Source organism: Scyliorhinus canicula, chromosome 10 (assembly GCF_902713615.1).
Source record: "Scyliorhinus canicula chromosome 10, sScyCan1.1, whole genome shotgun sequence".
Taxonomy (NCBI): Eukaryota; Metazoa; Chordata; class Chondrichthyes; order Carcharhiniformes; family Scyliorhinidae; genus Scyliorhinus; species Scyliorhinus canicula.
In genome coordinates this window covers 13,320,553-13,345,531 of record NC_052155.1, presented here as the reverse complement: position 1 = coordinate 13,345,531, position 24,979 = coordinate 13,320,553, and the positions used below count along the sequence as shown (strand labels likewise).

The window sequence follows — 24,979 nt, the reverse complement described above, 5'->3', positions numbered from 1 at the left end:
AAAGGACACATTCCTGAATGTTGCTCTCTGCGATAAAGCCTATTGCAACATCAATGAATGCCGCCAGATTCCTTTACATTCCCTCCTCCCAAAGTATTCCTCAATCTCTGTTTTTCCCGTTCACTGAAAAGTTCCCCACGCTGCCCTGCTTCCCCAGTATGCCCCCCCCCCCCCCACCCCATCCTCTCCCCTGTGGGACCCTGGGGCAGCAATTATTCCTCAAGCATGACCGAGCAAAGCATGGACGGGTTCTGTCTTTCTTAACCCAAATTTTGGCGAATGACACATCTGTGCCCGCAGCTCCCAGGCCTGCTCGAACCTCGACGCCACAATGTTGTCAGCGCTTTCTTGCAACTGCTGCTGGGCACAGGGTTCAACTGGTCAACCTGGAATACCCGAACTGAGTCATCACTGACCAGCAGATGTCCTCGATGGCCCTGATGTCCTTCTGGGGCATCTTGCCCTTCCAGGTGTGGAGGTTAGCGGGCGAGACCTCGCCCTCGAACGGCAGGTGGAACAGGTTTGTCGACGTGGCAAAGAGTATCTTGTTTAGTACAGCCGGGGGGAGGGGAAAGCCTAAAAAGGCATAGACTCTCTCGGCCGTTTCCTGAGGAAAGTCGACGACGTCTTCGAATTTCAGCAGCTGGTAGTTGGCGGGCGGCAGCTCCTTGTTTATCCTCAACGTTGCCCGGGTGTTGGCGAGCCACAGATGAGCCAAGAGGGACACTGTGTCCTTGGCAGGCGTGGAGAACTGTCTCCGGAGTAGCTCGTATTCAAAGGCATATCCAGAGTCCAAGTTGCATTTTTCCTTGTTCTCTTCCTTAAAAAGCATGGCTAGATGCTGAGGAACATTCCTTAGGGCATAGAGACTGGGTTTGCTGTTGTAGAGCAGTGAATAGATCCACGCACGTGGGTCCCTCACCATATACAAAGCCTTCATTGAAGGTCCAATAACTCCCTGGACAAATGGAAGCTTTAGTGTCCAACTCCCGCTGCTTAAGCTGAGGACAACACGTGCGTTGGGGTAGGACGCAAGGTGCCTCCTCAGTCCTTTGATATATTCTGTGTCCTTCTCTACATTTTCCTTGTACTTTGTATTCTGATCCAAGGAGGAGGTCTTTCTTCTGTATTTCCTCTTCTTGGCTTCTCCGGGTTTTTCGGCGGGAAACGGGCCTCTGCTCCCCGTGTGCAGTTGGATATTCTGCAAATGGAGCTTTGTGTTGTGCACCAGGGACTGGAGCCAGCCCTGGATCAGACGATAGCGACCGGCATGGACGTCGGAAAGCTTCCACTCGCAAGCGTCGACGAAGGAGTCAAACTCGAATTCCATCTCAGGAATGTCGAGGTGCTCCGTGGGGACCCGGATGTAGACGAAGTCCGTGTGGTTCATGAAGAGGTGCTTCAGGATTTCCGCGCCTGAGCCCGGGAGTGAGGCGATGACGACGGGCGACATCTTGCCGAGGCTCTCGTCCCACTGCTTTGAGCGGCCGTCCGTGTCCAAGTCGGCCTCGTTCCCGTTCCAGTTCATTCCGCACATGGGCTGCGTGCACGTGCTCCACAGGGCCACCAGCTCCATAAACCACAGCGTGATGACCATCAGCAACGTGAAGCGCAGCAGCTTGCTGAAGGAGATGTAGAGCTTCCAGTGTGCAGCCAGCAGGACCAAGCCAAGGCTCAGGGCAATGGCCATGAGCACTTTCACCGTTAACCCAAAATGGAAGAAGCTGCTGGTGGTTCTGCTCTGGCTCTGAAGAGCGGTCGTCCCGAAACCAAATCGTGTGACCTGAGTGGCATCCTCCACTTTTGCATAGCCCCCAAATCCCAAATAACTGAAGCGGGCAGTGGGGTCGGTATACTGAGTCACCACAGACACGACCACCTCCGTGTCATTAACATTTAATGTTATCTTCAGCCCGCGTCTGCTGTCGTCAACAAACCGGCAGTTGGATATTTTGACATACGGGCCGTGGAACACGTAGGCCATCCGGGTGACACGCTTCTCGAGGGCAAAGGTCACGTTGACAAATTGGGTCCACCTCTTCTTGAACTCGGCCGTTTGTTCGGCCTCCTGTATCCGGGGCTCCGGACTGTTGCCGCGGTGGTCGAACCAAAACATCTTGTACTGAGCGTCCCAGACGTCCATCATGGCTCCGTTCAGCTGCTCCGAGGTTTGGTAGGGGACGTACTTGAAGTCGATGTCCAGGTTGTGGAAGAAAGCGCTAGCCAGGGTGACGGGGGATTCGTCCCGTCGCTCGATGTGGTCGACCACGAGCAGGACCTGTGGGTTGAGGAGCAGCAGGGCGCGGTACACGCTGCTGAGCCGCATGGCGGACGAGTAGGCCTCCGCGGCCTCACCGCTGGTGAACAGCATCCCGCCTTGCTGCGTCGCCGTTACCAGCTCCCCAGCAGACCTCCCGGCCTCATCCACCATCCAGTTGAGCCACTGGCCACACTCGCCAAGCTGCCCCTCCCAGGGCTGGTTGCACTGGCTGCTGGGGGATGGGGCAAAGACCAACACGTTATTCAAGTAACTGTATTTCGGACCGTATAGCGCCTCGGAGACAAACACCTGTCCATTGGGGGCAAAGGTAAAGGAATTTTGATCTGGATGTTCATGTCCTGGATTAAAGTTCTTCCAGCCGTCAATCCAGGAGTAAGGGTTCTCGTGGACTATCTCGAACACTGCGCGTCCTCCCAGCTTCCCCGATTTAAAAGACAGAAAGGTATTCCCCAGATTGTTCGGCAGGCCCCCGCCATACGTGATAACGCCCCAGTTGGAGAAGACATGCAGCTTGGGGGTGCCATGATCAGCGGGGGGTTGAGGCGTCAGTTCGGGGTCGTACCAGATGTATTCGGTGTGGAGGGTACACCACTTGTGGGCGCTGGAGGCCTCCATCGGCCCATCTTTGGGACGATGCTTCCGGATCTGCTTCGCCAGCCAGTTTCCGCTGCCATTCCTCAGCACGTACCTGGAAGAGAGGGAGCACACACACACACGGACGTTAGACAGACTTTGCTTGGTGACAGGGTTAAAACAAATAGACTGCCTAACCTCCTGCCACTTATCCTGCACGTCTGAAATGAAAACTGTAAATGCAGCACACACACACACAAACACAGCAGGGCTGGCAGCATCTGTGGAGAGGGACACGTTTCTTATCTAATGACCCTTCCCCAGAACGTTTATCCTGCCTGTTCAGTGGTCTCTGCACTATTTCACATGTAAAATCTCAGGCAGGAAGGGAATGTAGTCACTGGGGTTTGACCGTCCATCACTGCCAACTCACTCAAACAGGCATCGTGTGGACCAATAGGATCTGTGTGAATATTCCACTGACAACCAATTACTTTCCTGACTTCCAAAGTACCAATAAGATCACAAGGCTCGGAGCAGAAGAAGGCCATTTGGCCCATCGAGCCTGTGCCCCCCCCTTGCCCATTCAATAAGATTAGGGCTGCTGCGATTGTCACCTTCACATCACTATCTCACCTATGCCCCATGACATTTGACCCCATTGTCGATCAAAACCCTTTCGAACTCAGCCTTGAACATATTCAATGAGCCGGCCCCCACTGCTCTTTGTGCAAGGGAATTACAAAGATAGACAACCCTCTGACCTTCTGAGAGAAGACATTCCTCATTATCTCCAACGTAAATGGGTTGGAGTTTCACCAAGTTGGGCGACTTGGGGCCATTTTTTTCCCGGTTGCAGGATTCCTGACCCCATTCCTAAGGTTTCCGATTTTTGGGGGTGGGAGCTGGTTTGTACTGTACTCCTGACAGGTATGGTTCCTTAGCGGGGATAGAAATGTCCTAGTCCTCCACAATGCAGCACGGTAGCATGGTGGTTAGCATAAATGCTTCACAGCTCCAGGGTCCCAGGTTCGATTCCCGGCTGGGTCACTGTCTGTGCGGAGTCTGCACGTCCTCCCCGTGTGTGCGTGGGTTTCCTCCGGGTGCTCCGGTTTCCTCCCACAGTCCAAAGATGTGCGGGTTAGGTGGATTGGCCATGCTAAAAAGTAAGGTTAAGGGAGGGGGGTTGTTGGGTTACGGGTATAGGGTGGATACGTGGGTTTGAGTAGGGTGATCATTGCTCGGCACAACATCGAGGGCCGAAGGGCCTGTTCTGTGCTGTACTGTTCTATGTTCTATGTTCTAATGTTTGGAGAGTCATGGCTGGATTTCAGAGTCGTGGTTCACAGGACCACAGAGGTGTCACGGCCATTGTTTACACGAATGAACCTTTCATGAGATAAGTTCAGAAGGTCCTCCTCATGCCTTCTAGGCCAAGATATGACACCCTCCCCTCCCCAAACAACCCTTATGGCTCCTAATGCCCCGCATGCCATGTTATGCCACCCCAAACAATCTATAAGGATTAAGCCATGGTAAGCCAAGGCACTTCCTTGCCCAATCACCCACGGTATACTATATAAAACCAAGGATGATAGTCAGATGTGTAATAAAAGCATTTTAAATGTCATTACTGGTAAACTTCCACTTTCTTAAAAAAACTCAATTTTACTACAGCCCAATAAAAGTGTCAATCATCCAAATTTATTACAACCTCAATAGTTAAATCAGTCATGATTGCATAGTGGAGCAGACTGGATGGGCTGACGGCCTAATTCTGCTCCAGTGTCTTATGATCTTATGGTAAGCACCTTTTATCTTGTGTAAATAAATATTATGAAACGGACAGCATCGATCAGGGAGCCATTACTGTCAATCAAATAATGTTTCCCTGGGGCTCAGCTATATCAACAGTGTAATGGATTCCTGGGCTCCCAAAAAAGTTTCATTATGTATGACAGAGCCTGAGAGGGACACGAGACACCATAGGGTTGGGCAGGAGGCCTGAGGGGACATGGATGGGGCTTCGGGAGTGTGTGAGGGGCAAAGTTGGGGTTGTGAGGGATGAGGGGATGTATGGGGTGAGGGATTTAGGTTCTTTTTATTTTTATATTAACTGAGATGGAGTCCCACATCTGCTCTTAAACAACCTGGCTTGGTACGTGGAACTCCCTCTGGCTGCCTACGAACCTTTTCCTTCCACCGTCAGAGGCAGGACTCAAGACTGCCTTAGCCTGAATGGGAATCGAATCCAGCATGTCCAGCACCCCCTGTCCAACTGGCCAACTGAGCAAACCAACCTCAACCTCTGTTACCCCTCATAGTCCTGCAAATGAATCCTCTTCAAGACCTATGCCTTTTAAAAGATTCTATGGAATTTGATTCCTCTACCTTTTTATGGGAGTGTGTTCCAGAGCCTAAAAATCCCCTGTGAAGAATTTTCCCTCAATTTCCTCTGACTTGCCTGATTGAATGGCGGAGCAGGCTCGAAGGGCTGAATTGCCTCCTTTTGATCTTAATTCCTATGTTCCTATTATCATTTTAATTTCGGCCTTTCCTTATCCTTCCCTGCTCAAAACTGCAAAATATGAAAAACGAAAATGAAAATCGCTTTATTGTCACGAGTAGGCTTCAATGAAGTTACTGTGAAAAGCTTCTAGTTGCCACATTCCGGCGCCTGTCTGGGGAGGCTAGTACGGGAATCGAACCGTGCTGCTAGCCTGCTTGGTAAGCCAGCGAACCAGCCCCTGTCGACGTGGGTGGACCAGAACAGATTTCTGGAGACGCCAGGAATTTGAAACTGCTGTTATATTTTAAATAATGACTTATCTAAAATATATGTATTACTCTTGCATTCACCAGGATGATAAAATGACCAATAGTCTTCTTGTCGAAAGATGAACTATTCAACGAGTAATAAAATAATAAACAGTGAGTCCTTTTACTGAATGCTAAACTTACAATAAAGAAATAAAGTCCAATACTGATAACCATTACTTTCAAAAATGGGAAAAGCTTTGGGGAAAGAGGGGGGTTGGGTTGCGGCCAATCGGATATTTCTTCAAAAAGCGAACACAGTATAATGGGCCGAATGGTCTCCTTCTGCGCTGCTTGACTTTACGAGGCATTTCACAGAAAGAACAGCCTTGTGAATGGAAGTGGTGTGACATTCAGGCATTTAGCTTAATTCCGAAGTTATTAGAAGGATCAAAGCATTAGTGCTTTGCTCTTTTGTAATTATTCTGCAGTGGTTCCTTTGACTGGGTGAACGTTTAGTCAGCTTACTGGCTGAACACTTGCCCCATGATCAGGAGGTTGTGAGTCATACCCGTCGAGGGATTTCAGCATGCAACCTCGGCTGACCGAGCCGTATTTCGGGAGTGCCGTCTTTACCAAGACACCCCCCAAATCGACAATGATACAAAGATAGGTGGAAAAGTAAGCTATTGCAAGGCTACAGAGTGGCTGCAAAGAGACAGGGAGAGGTTAGGTTTCCGTCCAACCATCCCAGGAATCGGTCTGGTAAACCTTTGCTGCACTCGCTCCGTCTCCCATGGTCCTATCCTCATCCCTGGAGCATCTCGACAACATGGACTCCTACTTCAGACTCCTGTTTATTGACGATGATGTGGAGAAAGTCAACACCCCAGGCGTTGGACTGGGGTGAGCACAGTAAGAAGTCTTACAACACCAGGTTAAAGTCCAACAGGTTTGCTTCAAATCACTAGCTTTTGGAGCGCAGCTCCTTCCTCAGGCTGAATCACGCCCGTTAACTCTGTTTCTCTCTCATACAGACGCTGCCAGCTCTGCTGGGTTTTTCCAGCATTTTACTGTTGATATTTCAGATTTCCAGCGTAGACAGTAGTTCGCTTTTATTGTAGAGGTTACGGTGCATCTTAGACCAGGGAAGGGCTGAAAGCGACGAAGCCCAGCAGTCAGTGCTGAGTTTGTTCCTGCATTCATGTGTACAAGTATTTTGGGCTCACGAGCACGACCTGAAAATTGGATGAAAGAAGTGCGGAACGGTTGGGACAAGAGTGAGGAGGAACGTTAAAGACAAACGGCCATGCTGTGCCGGAAAAGCAGCTCACCTGCTCCCAGGATCTCGCCAGCTGGCAACGCCTCGGGAGATGTAACGCGATGCCGCGAGATGCTGTGACGTGAATTCCGCCCACAATGCGCGGGATCTGCATACTAGAGCAAAGCAGTAAGTCTCACTCTAATGCGCAGATTCCCAAGGTAACTGAGGCTTTGGGATTCAATCCCTTCATCTCAGAGACCTCGGATGAGCCTCGTTTGGCACTGGGGCCTTCAAGATTGGGATGCCATTTTCTGACTTCAATGGGGTTATGTGCAGCCTGGACCACATGTTCCCCGCTCAGGCCCCTTATTCAATTGGAGTCGCGTTGAATAGCCACGTGTTTCTCGGCATGAAGAGTGCTGGAAACACACGGCTAAACGCGCTGGCTGGGTGGCTTTGGTCCTTTTTCGGAAAATCGCTCCCAAAGAGTGGGACAGGCAGGCATCATTCAATCTTAGCAAGCATGTGGGAGAACAGGTAAAGAATGGGAAGATGCATTTCATTGAAAAAAGTTTGTGGGTGAACAGAGGGAACTGTGCGCCTCGTAATTCTCTGAGAGTGAACGCAATTTAATTCAAAACCATCAAACACCGATATTGAATTTTAGATGATCTCAAATACCCTAACAAACCCTGCCCCCTAAATGCAACTGCGATGGCTTCAGTTCCAACACCCACCCCCAACCATCCCCATCCCTCTGCAACACCACCAGGCACAACCCCGCTGTGATGCTCCGATGGCCGCTGACCGCCTCAGCAAGCTACCCACCCCACTCCACCCAGAGGAAACAAATAACCCACCCCACACCACCCAGAGGACACAAATAACCCACCCCACACCACCCAGAGGACACAAATAACCCACCCCACACCACCCAGAGGACACAAATAACCGATTTTCAATTTGATTACTGGGCTGGAAGCCCGATTCTCTACCTGTAGGGGAGAGGGGGGGGGGGGGGGGATGCCCCTACTTATAACAATAATGCTTATTGTCACAGGTAGGCTTACATTAACACTGCAATAAAGTTACTGCGTAAAGCCCCTAGTCTCCACATTCCGGCGCCTGTTCGGGTACAGTGCGAGAGAATTCAGAATGTCCAACTTGTCGAACAAGCACGTCTTTCGGGACTTGTGTGAGGAAACCGGAGCACCCGGAGGAAACACACGCAGACACAGAGAGAGCGTACAGACTCCGCTCAGACAGTGACCCAAGCCGGGAATTGAACTTGCGACTCTGGCGCTGTGAGACAGCAGTGCTAACCACTGTGCCACCGCACTGTTTCCAGTTTGGTGATGCATTGTTTACATTTAGATTATAGCTCTTCCGCCTAAATCTAATAACCTCCTCACTTATTTACAGGGCATTCACAGCAGGGCCGGGATTCACCGGTCAGGAGCCTCAGTGCTCACTCCAGCGGAGAGTCGCTTCTGGTCCCCGCTATGGTGCTATGAGCGGGTCCCGGAATGTGAGTCTCCCTCCTTTACCATGCTAATTTATGCACGGAGGAGAGTTCGCTGGATTTTGTTGGAATCCCGGTAGCGGGCCTCCATTTTGAGTGGGGGGGGGGGGCCTGATACCGAGGATAGGCCTCCACTGTAAGCTGACATAGGAACTAAATTCACCATTGGCCAGTTGGAATATTGGTCAGGTTTCATCCTACTCTGTGAGAGAATGGAAGCGGGAAGACTGCCTGGTTTGAAATGAGTGGAAGAATCTACAGTAGGGTCCAAAGAGTCTTGTGGCAAATAAAGAAACTAAAACATTCTCTCCAAACTATTGGGAAAGCAAGGGGCCAAGGCATCCACAGACTCCACTTCATCAGAATAGCTGGAAATAAGGAGAATTAAGAAGAGTTTCCAGAGGGCTGTGGCGTACTTATGGGTGGTCTCTACGGAAGTAAATATCTTTAAGCTTTTTGTGTCTTACTTGAGAATTTTGGGGGAAGCAAGAAGTAAAACTAAGTGCATAACATACATAGTTATAAACCATTTTGTTAAGTTAATAGTACATGTTTTGCTGAACTCTTTTATCTGCAATAACTTTGTGGTTTTGTTTAAAAAAGTGAATTCTTGTGGTGGAGTTCTCTTGGTCAAAGCGAGGTGTTGGGGCTTCCCTTTCGATGTTCCTCGATTGTAACACACGGATCTCATCTCCTTTGCAGATCTTCCCTCTGCGGCATGCGATCTGTGATTTCCCCAGCCCTGAACAGTCCATTTCAATGTCCTGCTGAGCATTTAGCAGCTTCATTACATGTGCAACGCCTCATGAGATTGATTAGTTACATGAGTAAGGGAATGGGCTCGGTCGTCCACCATAAGGATCAATTTAAACCATTTGCAACAAATTACTTCCATCGTTTGGAAAGGGGCTTCTGGAGTTTTATTTAAGCACAGGGATAATCAAATCAGTTAACACCGATTCAGACTTCGGCAGGTTTCAAACATTAATTCTCAACGCGAATACATTATCAAAGCCAGCTAACTGAGATGCTGGAAGTTCCTGTAGCGCAGCGGGTAGCGTCCCTGTCTCTGTGCCAGAAGCTCTCTGGGTTCAAATCCCAGTTCAGGACATGACTGACATGCAAAGTACATTCATAATGTGACCCAACAGGTTGATTATCAGCCTGTAAACCCTCCCAGTGTGCCTAATGGTGGGGGAATAACAGGGGAGAGTTTCCTGGTCAGCCAAACTGAAGAAGGTAATGGCAATATTTTGTCAAGCATGACAACGGACAATGCAATGGAAGTCCATGGTTACCAACACCCTCTTAGGGCCTGGTACCTGAAGGAGGGGGAGGGGAATTTAAGAGGCATAGTCAATTGAACCATCATATTAGCTGAATATTCAACATATGAAGGAACGATAAAGAAGGATGGTACATGAAATATTGTCATTAGTCATAGAGTCAGAGTTTTTACAGCACAGAGAGGCCCTTCAGCCCATCATGTCTGTGCCGGCCATCACAAACATATCTATTCTAATCCCATTTCATAGATCATAGAGTTTACAGTGCAGAAGGAGGCCATTTGGCCCATCGAGTCTGCACCGGCTCCTGGAAAGAGCACCCTACCCAAGGTCAACACCTCCACCTTACCCCCATAACCCAGTAACCCCACCCAACACTAAGTGCAATTTTGGACACTAAGGGCAATTTATCATGGCCAATCCACCTAACCAGTAAGAAGTCTTCCAACACCAGGTTAAAGTCCAACAGGTTTGTTTCAAATCACTAGCTTTTGTAGCACTGCTCCTTCCTCAGGTGAATCCCATTTCAAGCATTCGGTGCATAGCCTTGTATGCTGTGAAGTTTCAGGTGCTCAGCGAAATGCTTCTTAAATGTTGTGAGGGTTTCTGTCTCTATCACCCTTTCAGACAGTGGGTTTCAGATTCCCATCATCCCTTGGTGAAAAAGATTGTCCTCACATACCCTCTAAGTTTCCTGCCCCTTACCTTAAGTCTATGCCCCTGGGTATTGACTCCTCCACTCAGGGGGAAAGTTGCTTCCTTTCCACCCGCTCTGTGCCCCTCATAATTTTATGCACCTCAATCAGGGACCCCCTCAGCCTTCTCTGCTCTAAGGAAAACAACACCACCCTATCCAGCCTCTCTTCACAGTGTTTTATAGTAGTCGCCATTGCTATCTCCCAGGTAGATGTTTCAAAGACTGGTTGTTTGTTACCGATAGAGTGAGGCCAAAGGGCAGAACATAGCTCTGAACATCGCAGGTCCAATTCAAGAGGTTTCAGCATGCAACATCGATGTTCATCTGTTAAGTCTTGGACTCGATGCTAATTGAGCTTAATAAACAGGAACGCAGCTTGTTTCAATGAAGCATCGGGGTCGATAGTGAAGAAAAGGACAAGATTAAAGATCCATTTTATCAACCCTTTGATCTGAACTGACATGAACAGGGTTACATAACTACCATTCAGTAGTGCGTACAAGTACCTTAATCGACAAGGTGGTGTCAGTTTAGAGCCTGAAGGCAGCTGTAAATTCAGGTCAATGGGCACGCAACAGCAGGAAAGGTGTCTGGTAAATATTCACTGATCAGTCTGTGCTGTATTCCAAACAATTGCTACGACAGAGGCTTCTGGGTTTAAGAGCAACCCAAGGTGTCGGAGCTGATGGAACACATTATATCTGATGTGTTGCAGTCACACAGGGATCTGTGGTCAGTCCAGCCCTCCGTCTTGGAGCTTGCGCAAGTAAACCTGAGACATTTTGGAGTTTTCAAACAGCCATGTTTTGTATCCCTGCCTGTCAGAACGATGATCGCAATAATCGATCCAGTTCAGCATTTGCGCTGGCTGCAATTAGCCGTGGAAGCACAAGTCTGGAGTTCTGGTGCACAAGTCTTCAGCACTATTGCCGGGATATTGTCAGGGCCCACAGCCTTTGCAGTATCCAGCGTCTTCAGCTGCTTCTTGATATCACGTGGGGTGAATCGTATTGGCTGAAGACACATCTGTAATGCTGGGGACCTCCGGAGGAGACCGAGATGGATCATCCACTCAGCACTTCTGGCTGAAGATTGACGCGAATGCTTCAGCCTTGCCTTTTGCACATCTGTGCTGGGTTCCTCCATCATTGAGGAAGGGGATATTTGTGGAGCCTCCTCCTCCAGTGAGTTGTTTCATTGTCCACCACCATTGACGGCTGGATTGTCAGGACTACAGAGCTTAGACCTGATGCATTGGTTGTGGAATCGCTTAGTTCTGTCTATTACTTGCTGCTTATGCTGCTTGGCACACAGTGGTCCTGTGTTGTAGCTTCACCAGGTCGACACCTCATTTTTCGGTATGCCTGATGTTGCTCCGCCATGCTCTCCTGCACTCTTCATTGAACCAGGGCTGATCCTCTGGCTGGGTGGTAATGGTAGAGTGGGTGACATGCCGGGCCATGAGGTTGCAGATTGTGGTTTAATACAATTCTGCTGCAGCTGACGGCCCACAGCGCCTCCTGGATGCCCAGTTTTGAGTTGCTAGATCTGTTCAAAGTCTATCCCATTTAGCACGGTGGTAGTGCCACACAGCACGATGGAGGGTATCCTCAATCTGAAGTCGGGACTTTGTCTCCACAAAGACTGTGCGGTGGTCACTTCTACCGATACAGTCCTGACTAGATACATCTTCAGCAGGCAGATTGGTGAGGATGAGGTCAAGTATGTTTTTCCCTCTTGTTGGTTCCCTCACCACCGGCTGCAGTCCCACTCTAGCAGCTATGTCCTTTAGGGCCCAGGCAGCTCGGTCTGTGGTGGTACTACCGAGACACACTTGGTGATGGACATTGAAGTCCCCCACCCAGAGCATATTCTGCGCCCTTGCCACCCTCAGTGCTTCCTCCAAGTGGTGTTCAACATGGAGAGTACTGACTCATCAGCTGATAGTGGGCTGTATGTGGTAATCAGCAGTAGGTTTCTTTGCAACTCCCTCCCGACTGTATACCACTGTGCCACCTCCTCAGCTGGGTCTATCCTGCTGGTGAGACAGGACATACCCAGGAATGGTGATAGTGCTGACTGGGACATTGTCTGTAAGATTTGGTTCTGTGACTATGACTATGTCAAACTGTTGCAGACTAGTCTGTGAGACAGCTCTCCCAACTTTGGCACAAGCCCCCAGATGTTAATAAGGAGGACTTTGCAGGGTCCACAAGGCTGGATTTGCCGTTGTCATTTCTGGTGCCTGGTCCAATGCTGGGTGGTCCGTTTGGTTTCATTCCTTTTTTGTCCTTCTGTAGCGGTTGAAAACAATTGAGTGGCTGGCTAGGCCATTTCAGAGAGCATTTAAGAGTTCGCTACATTGCTGTGGGTCTGGAGTCACATATAGGCCAGACCAGGTAAGGATGGCAGATTTCCTTCCCTAAAGGACGTTAGTGAACCAGATTGACAATAGTTTCATGGTCATCCCACTGCCTCCCTTCAGACCAGAGCCTTATACAACCTCAGCAATTCATCCTTGCTTTTATATTCTAGCCCTCTCGACAGGAATGTTAACAATGCATTAGCCTTCCTAACTGCCGACTGAACCTGCACGTTAACCTTACGAGAATCCTGAACGAGGACTCCCAAGTCCCTTTGTGCTTCAGATTTCTGAGGCTCTACCCCATTTATGAAATAGTCTATGCTTCTAATTTTCATCCCAAAGTGCATAACCTCACACTTATACACATTGTATTTCATCTACCACTTCATTGCCCAGCCATCTTCAGCTGCTTCATCAATGACATTCCTTTCAACATAAGTGCATGGACTCTCTGCCCCCGACACAGCAGAAACAAGGCACAATTCAGAAGTGCAAAGGAATATTCCCCACTTGCCTGAATGAGTGCAACTCCAACAATACTCAAGAAGCTCCACCCCATCCAGGACAAAGCAGTCCACTTAATTGGCACCCCTTCCACAAACATTCGCTCTGTCCACCACCACAACACAGTAGCAGCCATGTGTACCATCTACAAGATGCGCTGCAGGAACTCAGGCTTCTTATGCAGCTCCTTCCAAACCCACGGCAGCCACCATCTAGAAGGATGAGGGCGGCAGATACATGGGCACCCCACCACCTGGAGGTTCCCCTCCAAGTCACTCACCATCCTGACTTGAAAATATATCCCTGTCCCTTCACGTCACTGGGTCAAATCTCTGGAACTCCCTCACTAAGAGCACAGTGGGTGTACCTACACCATATGTACTGCAGCGCTTCAAGAAGGCAACTCACCACCACCTTCTCAAGGACAATTAGGGATGGGCAGCAAATGCTGGCCAAGTCGCTGGGTCAAAATCCTGGACCTAAATTCTCACCTTTGTTTTCAAATTTGTCTGTCACAACCCTCCAACACTGGCCTCTGGAGCATCTCCGATTTGAATCATTCCACCATCGCTGGCCGTGCCTCCAGATATCTAAGCCATGAGCTTGTGAACTCCCTCCACAATCCTCTTTACATTTCTTTTCACCTTAGACACTTCTTAAAAATAACCTCCTTTGGTCATTTTCCCCAACGTGTCCTTGCGTGACTTGGTGTCAAATATTTGCTACGTGACACTCCTGTGCAGTGCCTTGGGGCATCAAATGATGTTAAAGGCACTATATAAACACATACATATTGCTATTGATGGATGTCACAGCTCAACAGAATATTGATTTTAATGAGTTGTGGCAAAGGATTAATACCTGAATTGAGGAAGCCACCCTCAATACATACCCTTCGATAGCCAAACTACAGATGATCACTGAAGCAAATCCTAATGGACTGCTCGTCAAACTGCTGAGAATCTCTCATGTCTGCTTGATTTCTCATCCACCAAAATGACATACAATACTTCAAATACAATTTTATCAAAATGTTATAAATGCTGTCAGTAAATCCGTTCCAGCTTCTAGCCAGCTGCCTTCAAGATATACACTAAGCCTTGATCAGCACTGGAAAAAAATTTCCCTTGGGCGTTTAATAATAATAATAATCGCTTATTGTCACAAGTCGGCTTCAATGAAGTTACTGTGAAAACCCATGAGCCGCCACATTCCGGCGCCTGTTCAGGGAGGCCGGAACGGGAATTGAACCCGCGCTGCTGGCATTGTTCTGCATTATAAGCCAGCTGCTTAGCCCACTGTGCTAAACCCCTGTTTCAAAGAATTAATGATAAAACACAAGTGAAATTCTCTCCTTTCCTCATGTTATCAGAGACACCTGTCCACTCTGTCCCCGTTTGACATTTCTGCAAAAATGTCTTGATCATTTTTGCTTAATTTAAGTGCCGTTGCTTCGAGGAGCCTTGTAGTTAGGTTACTAGACTAACAATCTAGAATAATGACCCGGAATAATGATCCAGTGACATGAGTTCAAATCCCACCACAAGAGCTGGGGAGTTTAAATTTAATTAATTAAATGAACCAGCAATGAAAGAACACTTCCATTAATGGCGCCCAGAAAACTAGTGGATTGTTGCAGGACCCATCTGGTTCACTGATGCTCTTTCTGGGGGGGAAGGAAATCTGCCGTCCTTACCCGGTCTGGCCTACATGTGATTGCAGACCCACAGCGATGAAGCTGACTCTTAACTGCCAAGTCAGGGAGCATCCATCTGAGGCAATATTAGTGTTCAGGCGAGCGCCTTTCATTAGGAGTAGGAAATATTTCTGGTGAACAGCATTGAAAACAACAACTTGCGTTTATATAGTGTCTTCAACAAATAAATGATCACATTGTACTTTATAGGACCATCAGCAAAGAAAGTGGAAGTTTGCGTCACGTAACAGTGGCAGTGTGGGAGGGGTGGCACGTTGGCGCAGTGGGAGGGGCACCACGGTGGCATAGTGGTTAGCACTGCTGTCTCACAACCCCAAAGGGAGCTGGTTTAGCACACTGGGCTAAATCGCTGGCTTTGAAAGCAGACTAAGGCAGGCCAACAGCACGGTTCAATTCCCGTACCAGCCTCCCCGAACAGGCGCCGGAATGTGGTGACTAGGGGCTTTTCACAGTAACTTCATTGAAGCCTATTCGTGGTAATAAGCGATTTTCATTCATTCAAAGACCCGAGCTCAATTCCGACCTTGGGTCACTGTCTGTGTGGAGTTTGCCCTTCCTCCCCGTGTCTGTGAGGGTTTCCTCCGGGTGCTCCGGTTTCCTCCCACAGTCCAAAGAGGTGCAGATTAGGTGGATTGGCCGTGATAAATTGCCCCTTAGTGTCTAACGATATGCAGGTTAGGTGGGGTTACGGGGATAGGGCAGGGGAGTGGATCTAGGTGGGGTGTTTTTCAGAGGGTCGGTGCAGACCCGATGGGCCGAATGGCCTCCTTCTGCACGGCAGGTGTTCTATTGTTCTATTCAAAAGAGATAAGGACAGATGACCAGAGCGTGGCCAAAGAGAACTTAAGGAGCATCTTAAAAGAGAAGAGAGTGGCAGAGGGTTTAAGGTGCCAATTGCAAGACCAAGCCACCGATGGCACAGTGGTGAAACTAGGGGAAGGACACGAGGCCAGAATTGGAGGCGTGCAGAGATCACATAGGGTTGCGAGATGGGGGCAGGTCCCCGAGATCAAGAGGAGGCAAGGTCATGAGAGGGATTTGAAGGCAAGGCTCATATTTTTTTAACAAAAACATTGTCGAGACTGGAACCAATGGGTCAGAGAGCACAGGGGTGATGGCACAATCTAGCACAGACGCAGCAGAATAAGGTAGAAGGGGGGAAACAAAACTACACAAAGACAAAGAGTTAGAATGACCAGAACATGAAATAAGTAAGTGTTAAGACGTAGAAGCGATATTAGTGTGTTTTACCCATTTATAAATGGTAATGACCGAGAAAGGCTCCAAAACTGAATTTTACATTTTCTCCTTCCTCCACAGATACTGCCTAAACTGCTAAGTCCTTCCAATATTTTCTGATTTCCTTTCAGACATTCAATATCTGTCGCATTCTGCGCTTTGGCTTCATGTCGGGTGGGAGGTCACCCGCAGAGGCCATAGAATGATACGGGACCAAAGGAGGTCATTCAGCCCACCGTGCCTGTGCTGGCTCTTTGAAAGGACTATCCAATTAATCCCACCCCACTACTCTTACCCCACAGCCCTCGATGGTTATTCCCAGCAAGTAGTTATCCAATTCCCTTCTGATTGAGCAGTTTAGTCCCCATCCTCTCTCGAGTGTGGAAGAGGTGATCAAATTGAGGTATATAAGATGATGAAAGGTACTGACAAAGTAGGCATAAAGCGGATACTTCCTCTTGTGAGGCAATCTAGAACAAGAGGTTTTAGGTATAGACTGAGAGGTCACAGTTTTAGGTCCAGAAAGAGAGGTCACGGTTTTAGGATAAGGTTCAAAACAGAGATGAGAAGAAATTACTTCTCTCAAAGAGTCCTGATCTGTGGAATTCACTACCCCAGAGTGAAGTCAATGCCGCGACATTAAGTAAATTTAAGGAGGAGATAGACATACAGATTTTTAATTAGTAATGGGTTGGCAGGGAATGGACAGGAAAGTGGATTTGAGGCTGAGATTAGATAGCCATGATCATATTGAATGGCGGAGCTGGCTCGAGAGTCTGACCTACCCTTGCTCCTAGTTCTTGTGTTCTTAGGAGCGTTATTGCTTCCATCAGCTCACTAGATTGTTGGGTACTATGGGAATTAAGGCTTATGGTGTCAGTGCAGGAAAGTGAGGTTAACACAGGGGCTCCACCACCATGATCTTTTTGAATGGCAATGTTGGTCGAAATGTACTGCATCAGTTCTTATTTCTTGTGTTCCGTCACTGCTTCAGCCACTGCCTTCCAGATCCTAACAACTTCCTGTGCAAAAGAGAGAATTCTCAAATCGCCCCCAGATCTTTTCTGCCAATTACCTTGTACTGCGTGTCTCCCCGCCCCCCCCCCCCCCCCCCCCCCCCGCCCCAGTTTCTGAGCCTCCTGCCAGTGGAAAGATTTCCTCTTTATCCCATGAAAAAAACATGTCAATCAAACCTTAACTTTCCCTGCTCTCAGGAAACCACCTCAGCTTCTTCAGCTTCATCACAGAAAAAGATCCAACAGGTTCTGGTAATGTTGTAGCCAGACACACAAAAACCGAATGTTTACAGCACAGAAGGAGGCTGTTCGACCCTTCATCTCTGTGTTGGCCCTCCTGTTGAAAGGAGCAATTCAGCTGGTACTGCACCCCTGCACATTCTTCCTTTTCAGATAAAGATCCAATTCCCTCTGGAAAGCCTGGATTGAACCTTCCTCCACCACACTCTCCCAGGCATTGCAGTCCAGACCCTAATTACTCGCCGTGTGGCAAAGATTTTCCGCATGCTGCCATTGCTTCTTTCGCCAAATATTTTAAATCTCTTTGCCTTTTCGTTCCCCCCATCTGCTCTGTCGAGATCCCTCATGATTTTGAACACGGCCGTCAAATCTCCTCTTAGCCTTCTCCTCTCCAAGGAAAACAGTCTCAACTTCTCCAATCTATCCACGTCATTGAAGTTCCTCGTTCCTGGAACCATTCGCGTGAATCTTTTTTTAATTCATTTTTACAGGATGTGGCCCTTGCTGGCGAGGTCAGTGTTTGTTGCCCATCCCTAGTTGCCCTTTAGATGGCGGTGGTGAGCTGCCTTCTTGAATCACTGCAGTCTCTTGAGGTGTAGATGCACCAACAATGGGCGAGATCTTCCGCCTCCTCCAGGCGGGATTTCCTAGTTCCCCCCTCCCCCCCCCCCCATAGGTTTCACAGTGGGGTGGGATCAGTGGGAAACAGCGGGGCAAGAAGATTGCGCTGCCGGGAAGCATACCGCACGGAGGCTACAAAATCCAGCTCAATGCCTTTACACAAGTACCCAATTGGGCGGCATGGTGGTACAGTGGTTAGCACTGCTGCCTCACAACACCAGGGACCCAGGTTCAAATCCAGCCTTGGGTGACTGCCTGTGTGGAGTTTGCACGTTCTCCCCGTATTTGTGTGGGTTTCCTCCGGGTGCTCCGGTTTCCTCCCACAGCCCAAAGCTGTGCAGGTTAGGTGGATTGGCCACGCGAGAATTGCCCGTTAGTGTCCAAAGGTGTGCAGATTAGGTGGGGTGATGGCGACGGGATGGGGCAGTGGGCCTATTTAGGGATCTCTTTCAGAAGGTCAGTGCAGACTCAATGGGCCAAATGGCCTCCTTCTGCGCTGTCAAGATTCCATGATATCAAGTCCACCTCACTCACAATTATCCCATTATTTTCTCCCTTGTGCGGCAAATAAACCTTTCTCCTTTCAACACCTCCTTCTTGCTCTCCACTGAAAGCAGAGAATGAATGGGGATATTCAACATCCTGAGTTTGACAGTGAGAGACAAAGAGCAGATGTTTCCACGGTAAGGGACACCTAAATGAGGGATCACCACGATCAGATAATGCACTAAGTCCAATAGGGATTTCGAGGGAAACGACTTAACCCGGAGAATGATTGGAATGTGGAACGTACTAGAATAAGAAGTAGTTGAGACAAATAACATTGATGCATTTAAGGAGAAGCTAGGTAAACGCACAAGATTTGTTGATGGGGTTACACGAAGAAGGGTGGGCGGAGGAAGCATAAAGAACAGCATGAATTTGCTGGGATGAATGGCATATTTCTGCAGTGGAAAAATAACACCCACAATCACCACGTAAACATCCAGGACCTGCTCATTGGTAACATAAAAGCCTCAACATTTGCCATCAAAACAACCCCTTCAATTTGATCAGGAATGCAGGGGGAGCAATTTACAACAAAAAAAACAGCTGCAATATAACAGAGTGAAACATCCTCGGGTTCTTCACAGGAGTGTTGGCAGACAAAATTTGGCATTGAGCCATGTCAGCAGATAGTATAGCTGCTGACCCTTCATCAAAGAGATGGCTTTTAGGGGTGTCTTAAAGGGGAAGAGAGAGGCAGAGAGGTAGGAAGGGAATGTGAGTGACTGACTGTTAAAAATGGTCTTCAGACCTCACCCTCCACTTTGTCTATCTCAAACTATGCCATAACAGTAGTTTTGTTGTTCTGTGGCCTGATCGATTGCCATTTTATCTCAGGATGCAGAATCATAAGATATCATACAGCAACAGTGGTGTCATCCATGGTCCAGTTGGTAAAACTGCCTCACCTCTTGTGTCAAGGGGCCGTGGGTTTGTCCCTCAGTTTAGCGACTGGAGGGCAAAACTCTTGGCCGACACTCCAGTGCATTACTGAGGGAGCACTGCACTGTTGGAGGTATGTATTCCAGAGGAGCTGGTTAGCTTAGACCCTGTCGGCCCTCTCAGGCGGACACAAAGCATCCCATGACACAACTCGAAGAAGAACGGGGTAGTCCTGCCCATTATTCCCCTCAGCGTCATTGAGCCACATGAGGAGATAGTATCGCTGCTGACCCTTGGTGGTGATTGTGGGTGTCATTTTTACACTGCAGGAGCAGGCCATTCATCCCATTATTCCCCTCAGCAGATTATCCGGTCATTGTCTCATTGCTGGAGCTTGCTGTGTACAGCTTGATGGCTCAGTTCCCACATTACAGTAGTGTCTGCCTTTCTGTACATACTTGATTGGCTGTGACGAGCTTTGGGGTACCCTGAGGTAATGAATGACACAATATAAATGCAAACTTCTTTTTCGTTTAGCTAAATATCGCCACCTGTGGCTTGCAATAGCTGAACATCGACATACCTATCAGTTTCCACCTGAACTATGGATAGTTTCAATGTTATTAGTGCGCACTCAGTAGAAATAGTGTTCAGACAATAGAAAGTGAGACCTTTCATCAAAATCAGTGAGGTGAAATCAAAACAGCTACACCCGTGAATTATTTTCTAAATGCTCGACAGAGGCTCTTTCGTTACTGACATAACGAGCACAGTAAGAAGACTCACAACACCAGGTTAAAGTCCAACAGGTTTGTTTCAAACACTAGCTTTCGGAGCGCAGCTCCTTCCTCAGGTGCCTCACCCCAGTCCAACGCCGGCATCTCCACATCATGACATAACAAGGGCTGCACGGTAACCGTGGTTTGCGCTGTTGTTTCACAGCTCTCGGATCCCAGGTTCGATTCCCGGCTAGGGTCACTGTCTGTGTGGAGTCTGCACGTTCTCCCCCGTGTCTGCACGTGGTTCCTCCGGGTGCTCCGGTTTCCTCCCACAAGTCCCGAAAGATGTGCCTGTTTGGTGAATTGGACATGCTAAACTCTTCCTCTATGTACCCGAACAGGCGCCAGAGTGTGGTGACTAGGGGTTTCTCACAGTACCTTCATTGCAGTGTTAATGCAAGCCTACTTGTGACACTAATAAATATCATTATTATAACAAGGCCGGAATGTGATTTGCTCCTGGCGTTCATACCCCCCCCCCCCCCCCCCCCCCCCCCAACCCCCCGCCAGTTTAACATCTGTCTGTGTGAGAAATGAATGTTCTCCACAGTGGAAAGTGAGAGATCACTCGAATCTGGTTTCCCCACACCAGTTCGAGAGGCCATCACATGGGTTTGCACCTGATTAATACCCAGGCAGCAGAACATTTGGACAGTGCAGTAAAGTCAAAGAAAGAGTCTCGATTACATCAACCGTGAATCAGCTGAAGCTCTGCACCACGCACATACCTGCCACTGTAATGCGAAAAGCCCAGGCCTTGGAACTCTTATTAATAATGATATTTTATCACAAATATTTCAAAACTTCCATTCATAGCTTCACTGACAGCATTTAACGTTTTGAATTACCGCATAAGGGAACAATTGCACAACATCAGATGCATTTATATAGTGCCTTTATTGTCGTCAGGCATCTCCAGGCATGTCACAGGAATGTTATCAGGCAAAGTATGACACCGAGCCATAAAAGGAGGTATTAGGAACAGTGACCGGAGGCTTTGTCAAAGAGATAGAATTTAAGGAGCATCGTAAAGGGGTCGACAGATGTGGAGAGGTTTTGGGAGGGAACTCCTGAGGTCAGTGTCTGCTGAAGCAATTAATGCCCTCTTGAATACCTCGATTGAACCTGCCTCCACCACACTTCCAGGCAGTACATCCCAGACACGAATCACTCGCTGTGTGAGAATCTTTTCTTTTCCCCCACATCGCATTTGCTTCTTTAGCAAATCACTTTAAATCAGTGCCCTCTCGTTCTCGATGCTTTTGGGAGCTGGAACGGTTTCTTCCCCCACAGCAAGTATTAGAGGGGCGCTGTCCCCCTTCACAGCTGTGGCCCTCCCACACAGGTATTAGGGTTCTCCCCTCTCCCCCACCCCCCCCCCCCCCCCCACCACCACCACGTAAAGGGGAACCCAATAACCCCCCCCTTTGGAGAACAGTTCGCTCCCCTGTTAGAGCCCCCTTGGCATTGTTCCCTTCATATGCCCACATAAGCAATGCCAATTTGGCACTGCCAGGGGGCAATGCCCAGCCTTGGCCCATAACCTCCAGGGTCTCCAGGCAACTCTGTGCCCCCAGCGTGATCATCATGACTGGTTTTTGCTTTTGAAAACCAGTAGCGATTCACACCAGCTTGACACCATGCTAGCAGAGGGGGCGGAGCGATTGTGGGCGAATGCGATGACATAAAGCCGTTTACTCATATTAAAATTAATTCAAATTCATGGAAATCAAGTTCACACCCAGAAGGGCGTGAACCTGATTACATCACCAGCAGGGTGCAGGGAAGATCGTAAACTGAGATCTCGCCAGCGCAAATTCCGTTTTGGCCCTCTCGCAAGATTTAGCAGCCATTTTGCACCCTGCAGGGAACAGGGTGGTTCGATCTCACCCTGAAGTCTCCTATCCCTGGAAATAAAGTCCAGAATACCACAACTTTTAACCACTCTCTCCACCTACCCTGCCACATTTAGTAACTTACACCATTGTTTGATTTTCATTCTGAAAGAGTTTACAATTTACTGATGTGATTTCTGGGAGGTGCAATATTGCAGGCAATGAAAATTCCAGATCAGTGACTATAATGCCCATTGGCAGTCTGCAGTGTAGTTTAATGCTGTACTCACCTCTGAATCAGAGGTTCATGGGTTCAAATCCCACCCCAGAGACTTTCAAGTACAAAATCCAGGTGCATGCTCCATTGACAAAGTTGCACTGTCAGAACTCAGAAGTGCCACCTTTGAAACGAGATTTCAAAATCGCGTCTCAGTCACCTCTCTCAGGTGGGAGTAAGCGATCCCATAGCACAACAATGAAAAAAAGCAAGGGAGTCTTCCCCGATGTCCTTTTTTTATAAACTTAGAGTACCCAATTCATTTTTCCCAAATAAGGAGCAATTTAGCGTGGCCAATCTACCTACCCTGCACATCTTTTGGGTTGTGGGGGCGAAACCCACGCAGACACGGGGAGAATGTGCAAACTCCACACGGACAGTGACCCAGAACCGGGATCGAACCTGGGACCTCGGCGCTGTGAGACAGCAGTGCTAACCACTGTGCCACCGTGCTGCCCTATTCCCCGATGTTCTGACCAATGCTGATCATTTAACCGACATTAAACAACAAATGATCTGGTCGCTCTCTGGTTGCTGTGTTGCGGGACCTTACTACGTGCAAATTGTCTGTTGTGTTCTGTACATTAGTACATTAGTTTTACTCACTGTAAAGCACTCGAGATCATGAAGGAAGCTATGTAAATGTAAGTCTTGCTTTCAATTCAGTAGCTAATCAGATCCAGGCTGCTCAACTAACAATCAAGGTGCTAACTTGACACAGTTACACTTTAACATTTTTTTTTAAAAAGGGGAGCAATCACACTCGAAGGGTGTTTAATTTCAGATTTTGGTAAGTTTGCAAAGTATCCAAGTGTTCTTATACGCCCCAGAAGCATTTTATAAAACCACTTCGACACTGCAATACAGTTGCTTTCTACATGGTGTCATCCGACGTTCCGTCCTCCACAAACCATTTTTGCGTCTTATTCATTACGCTTCGAAAACCTGCTCATTACAGTACTGAAACTGGGATTTGCTCTTTGTACTTGTGGTCAGTATGTAACACAGGAAGTGAGATGGACAAGAGGAAGGCCGGGATGTCCTGATTCCAACCTAATGCCTACTGTTGACAATGAGGCTCATTGACCATTTTAAACCCCGCTTGAAAAGATATCCTGTTGACTGCATTGGAACACACAATTGAGCGGGGCATCAATCAGCCATCCCACCCCAACACACCCCAATCTCGCTGGGCAAATACGGGGCTCAAGTGGGAGCTAGACGAAGATATGAAGAGATAGGGAGCGAGTTGGAGAAGGAGATAGAAGTGGAAAACTGCAAGATTAAACAGAATTGGGAAAGAGGGACACAGCACCTCTAACCTGCCTTCATCCTCAAACATCACATCACACTACATCGCCCCATCACTGCTTCATTTAGGTACTTCAGACAATTCTCTTGAATTTGCTGATATATTGAGCCCTAATAATACTCGCGATCCCTTCTTCCCTACTTCCAGCCCTTGCAACCAAGCACTCAATAACATCCCAAAGCCGCAACGTACCTTCCTAACGTGTGACAAACACTCCCAATTATGTTTTAAATCTAATCACGTTAGGTGATCTGCACACCAAACTCAGCTAATAATTGTTACATTTTCACAGTGATGTATACCCAATAAACATCGATAAAAAGGCTGTCAATTAATCAGGAAAACCTTGACCTCCCATGGTATATTGATACAAATTTCATTTGGAATACTTTTGTATTGGCATGTTTCCGTGATAGTCGTTCTCTCGGAGCAAATGGGAACGCAATGATTGTGGTATCGGAAATGGATCGGAAAGGAACGAAAGTGAAGGTGTAAACAGAAATTTGGGCAGCACGGCAGCACAGTGGTTAGCACTGCTGCCTCACAGCACCCAAGGATCCAGATTCGATTCTCGGCTTGGGTCACTGTGCGGCGTCTGCACGTTCTCCCCGTGTCTACGTGGGTTTCCTCCAGGTGCTCCGGTTTCCTCCCACAAGTCCTGAAAGACGTGCTTGTTAGGTGAATTGGACATTCTGAATTCTCTCTCTGTGTACCCGAACAGGCGTCGGAGTGTGGCGACTAGGGGTTTTTCACAGTAACTTCAGAGCAGTGTTAATGTAAGCCTACTTGGGACACTAATAGAGGTTAAATAGGAACCAGTCAGCCCAAGCCACCTCTTCTATCATTCAACCTGATCATGGCTGATCTGTATTTACTGCATCTACTTACTTGGTTCTTTAACCCTTAATACTCTTATCTAATCTCAGTTTTGGCATGTTCCTCTCGCGCCAGCCCCCCCCCCCCCCCACCCACCTCCCTACCTGCCTCAGCAGCTAGTTATACTTTGAACTGGCACCTTTTGACAATAAGAGCAACAATTAGGGAACAAGGCAAAGAGTTGTCACGAACCTGTCCAGGAAAACCAGTTGGCTCTCTGGCCCATAGAACCAGTTGTAGTTGGAGTCAGCGATGCCCACGCTCCTCTGGAACCCGGGCAACAGGGTGGCGTAGAAAAACCAGAAGTGCTGCTTGAGCCAAGGGCTGCCCGTGTGGTTCAGGTGGAAATGCCTTAGTGCCAGGAAGACATACTGGGTGATGGATTTGACG

General features: G+C 48.3%; 1 protein-coding gene across 1 annotated transcript; it reads right to left on the bottom strand.

Moving 5' to 3' along the window:
• Positions 1 to 187: 187 nt before the first annotated feature.
• On the bottom strand, positions 188 to 24,978 carry LOC119972905 (dermatan-sulfate epimerase-like protein; the record flags this gene model as incomplete). The annotated part of the gene is made up of 2 exons (XM_038810451.1): positions 188 to 2,969; positions 24,782 to 24,978. Coding segments are annotated over 2 exons (2,793 nt in total), but the record flags the coding sequence as incomplete, so codon positions are not given.
• Between the last annotated feature and the right edge of the window lies 1 nt (position 24,979).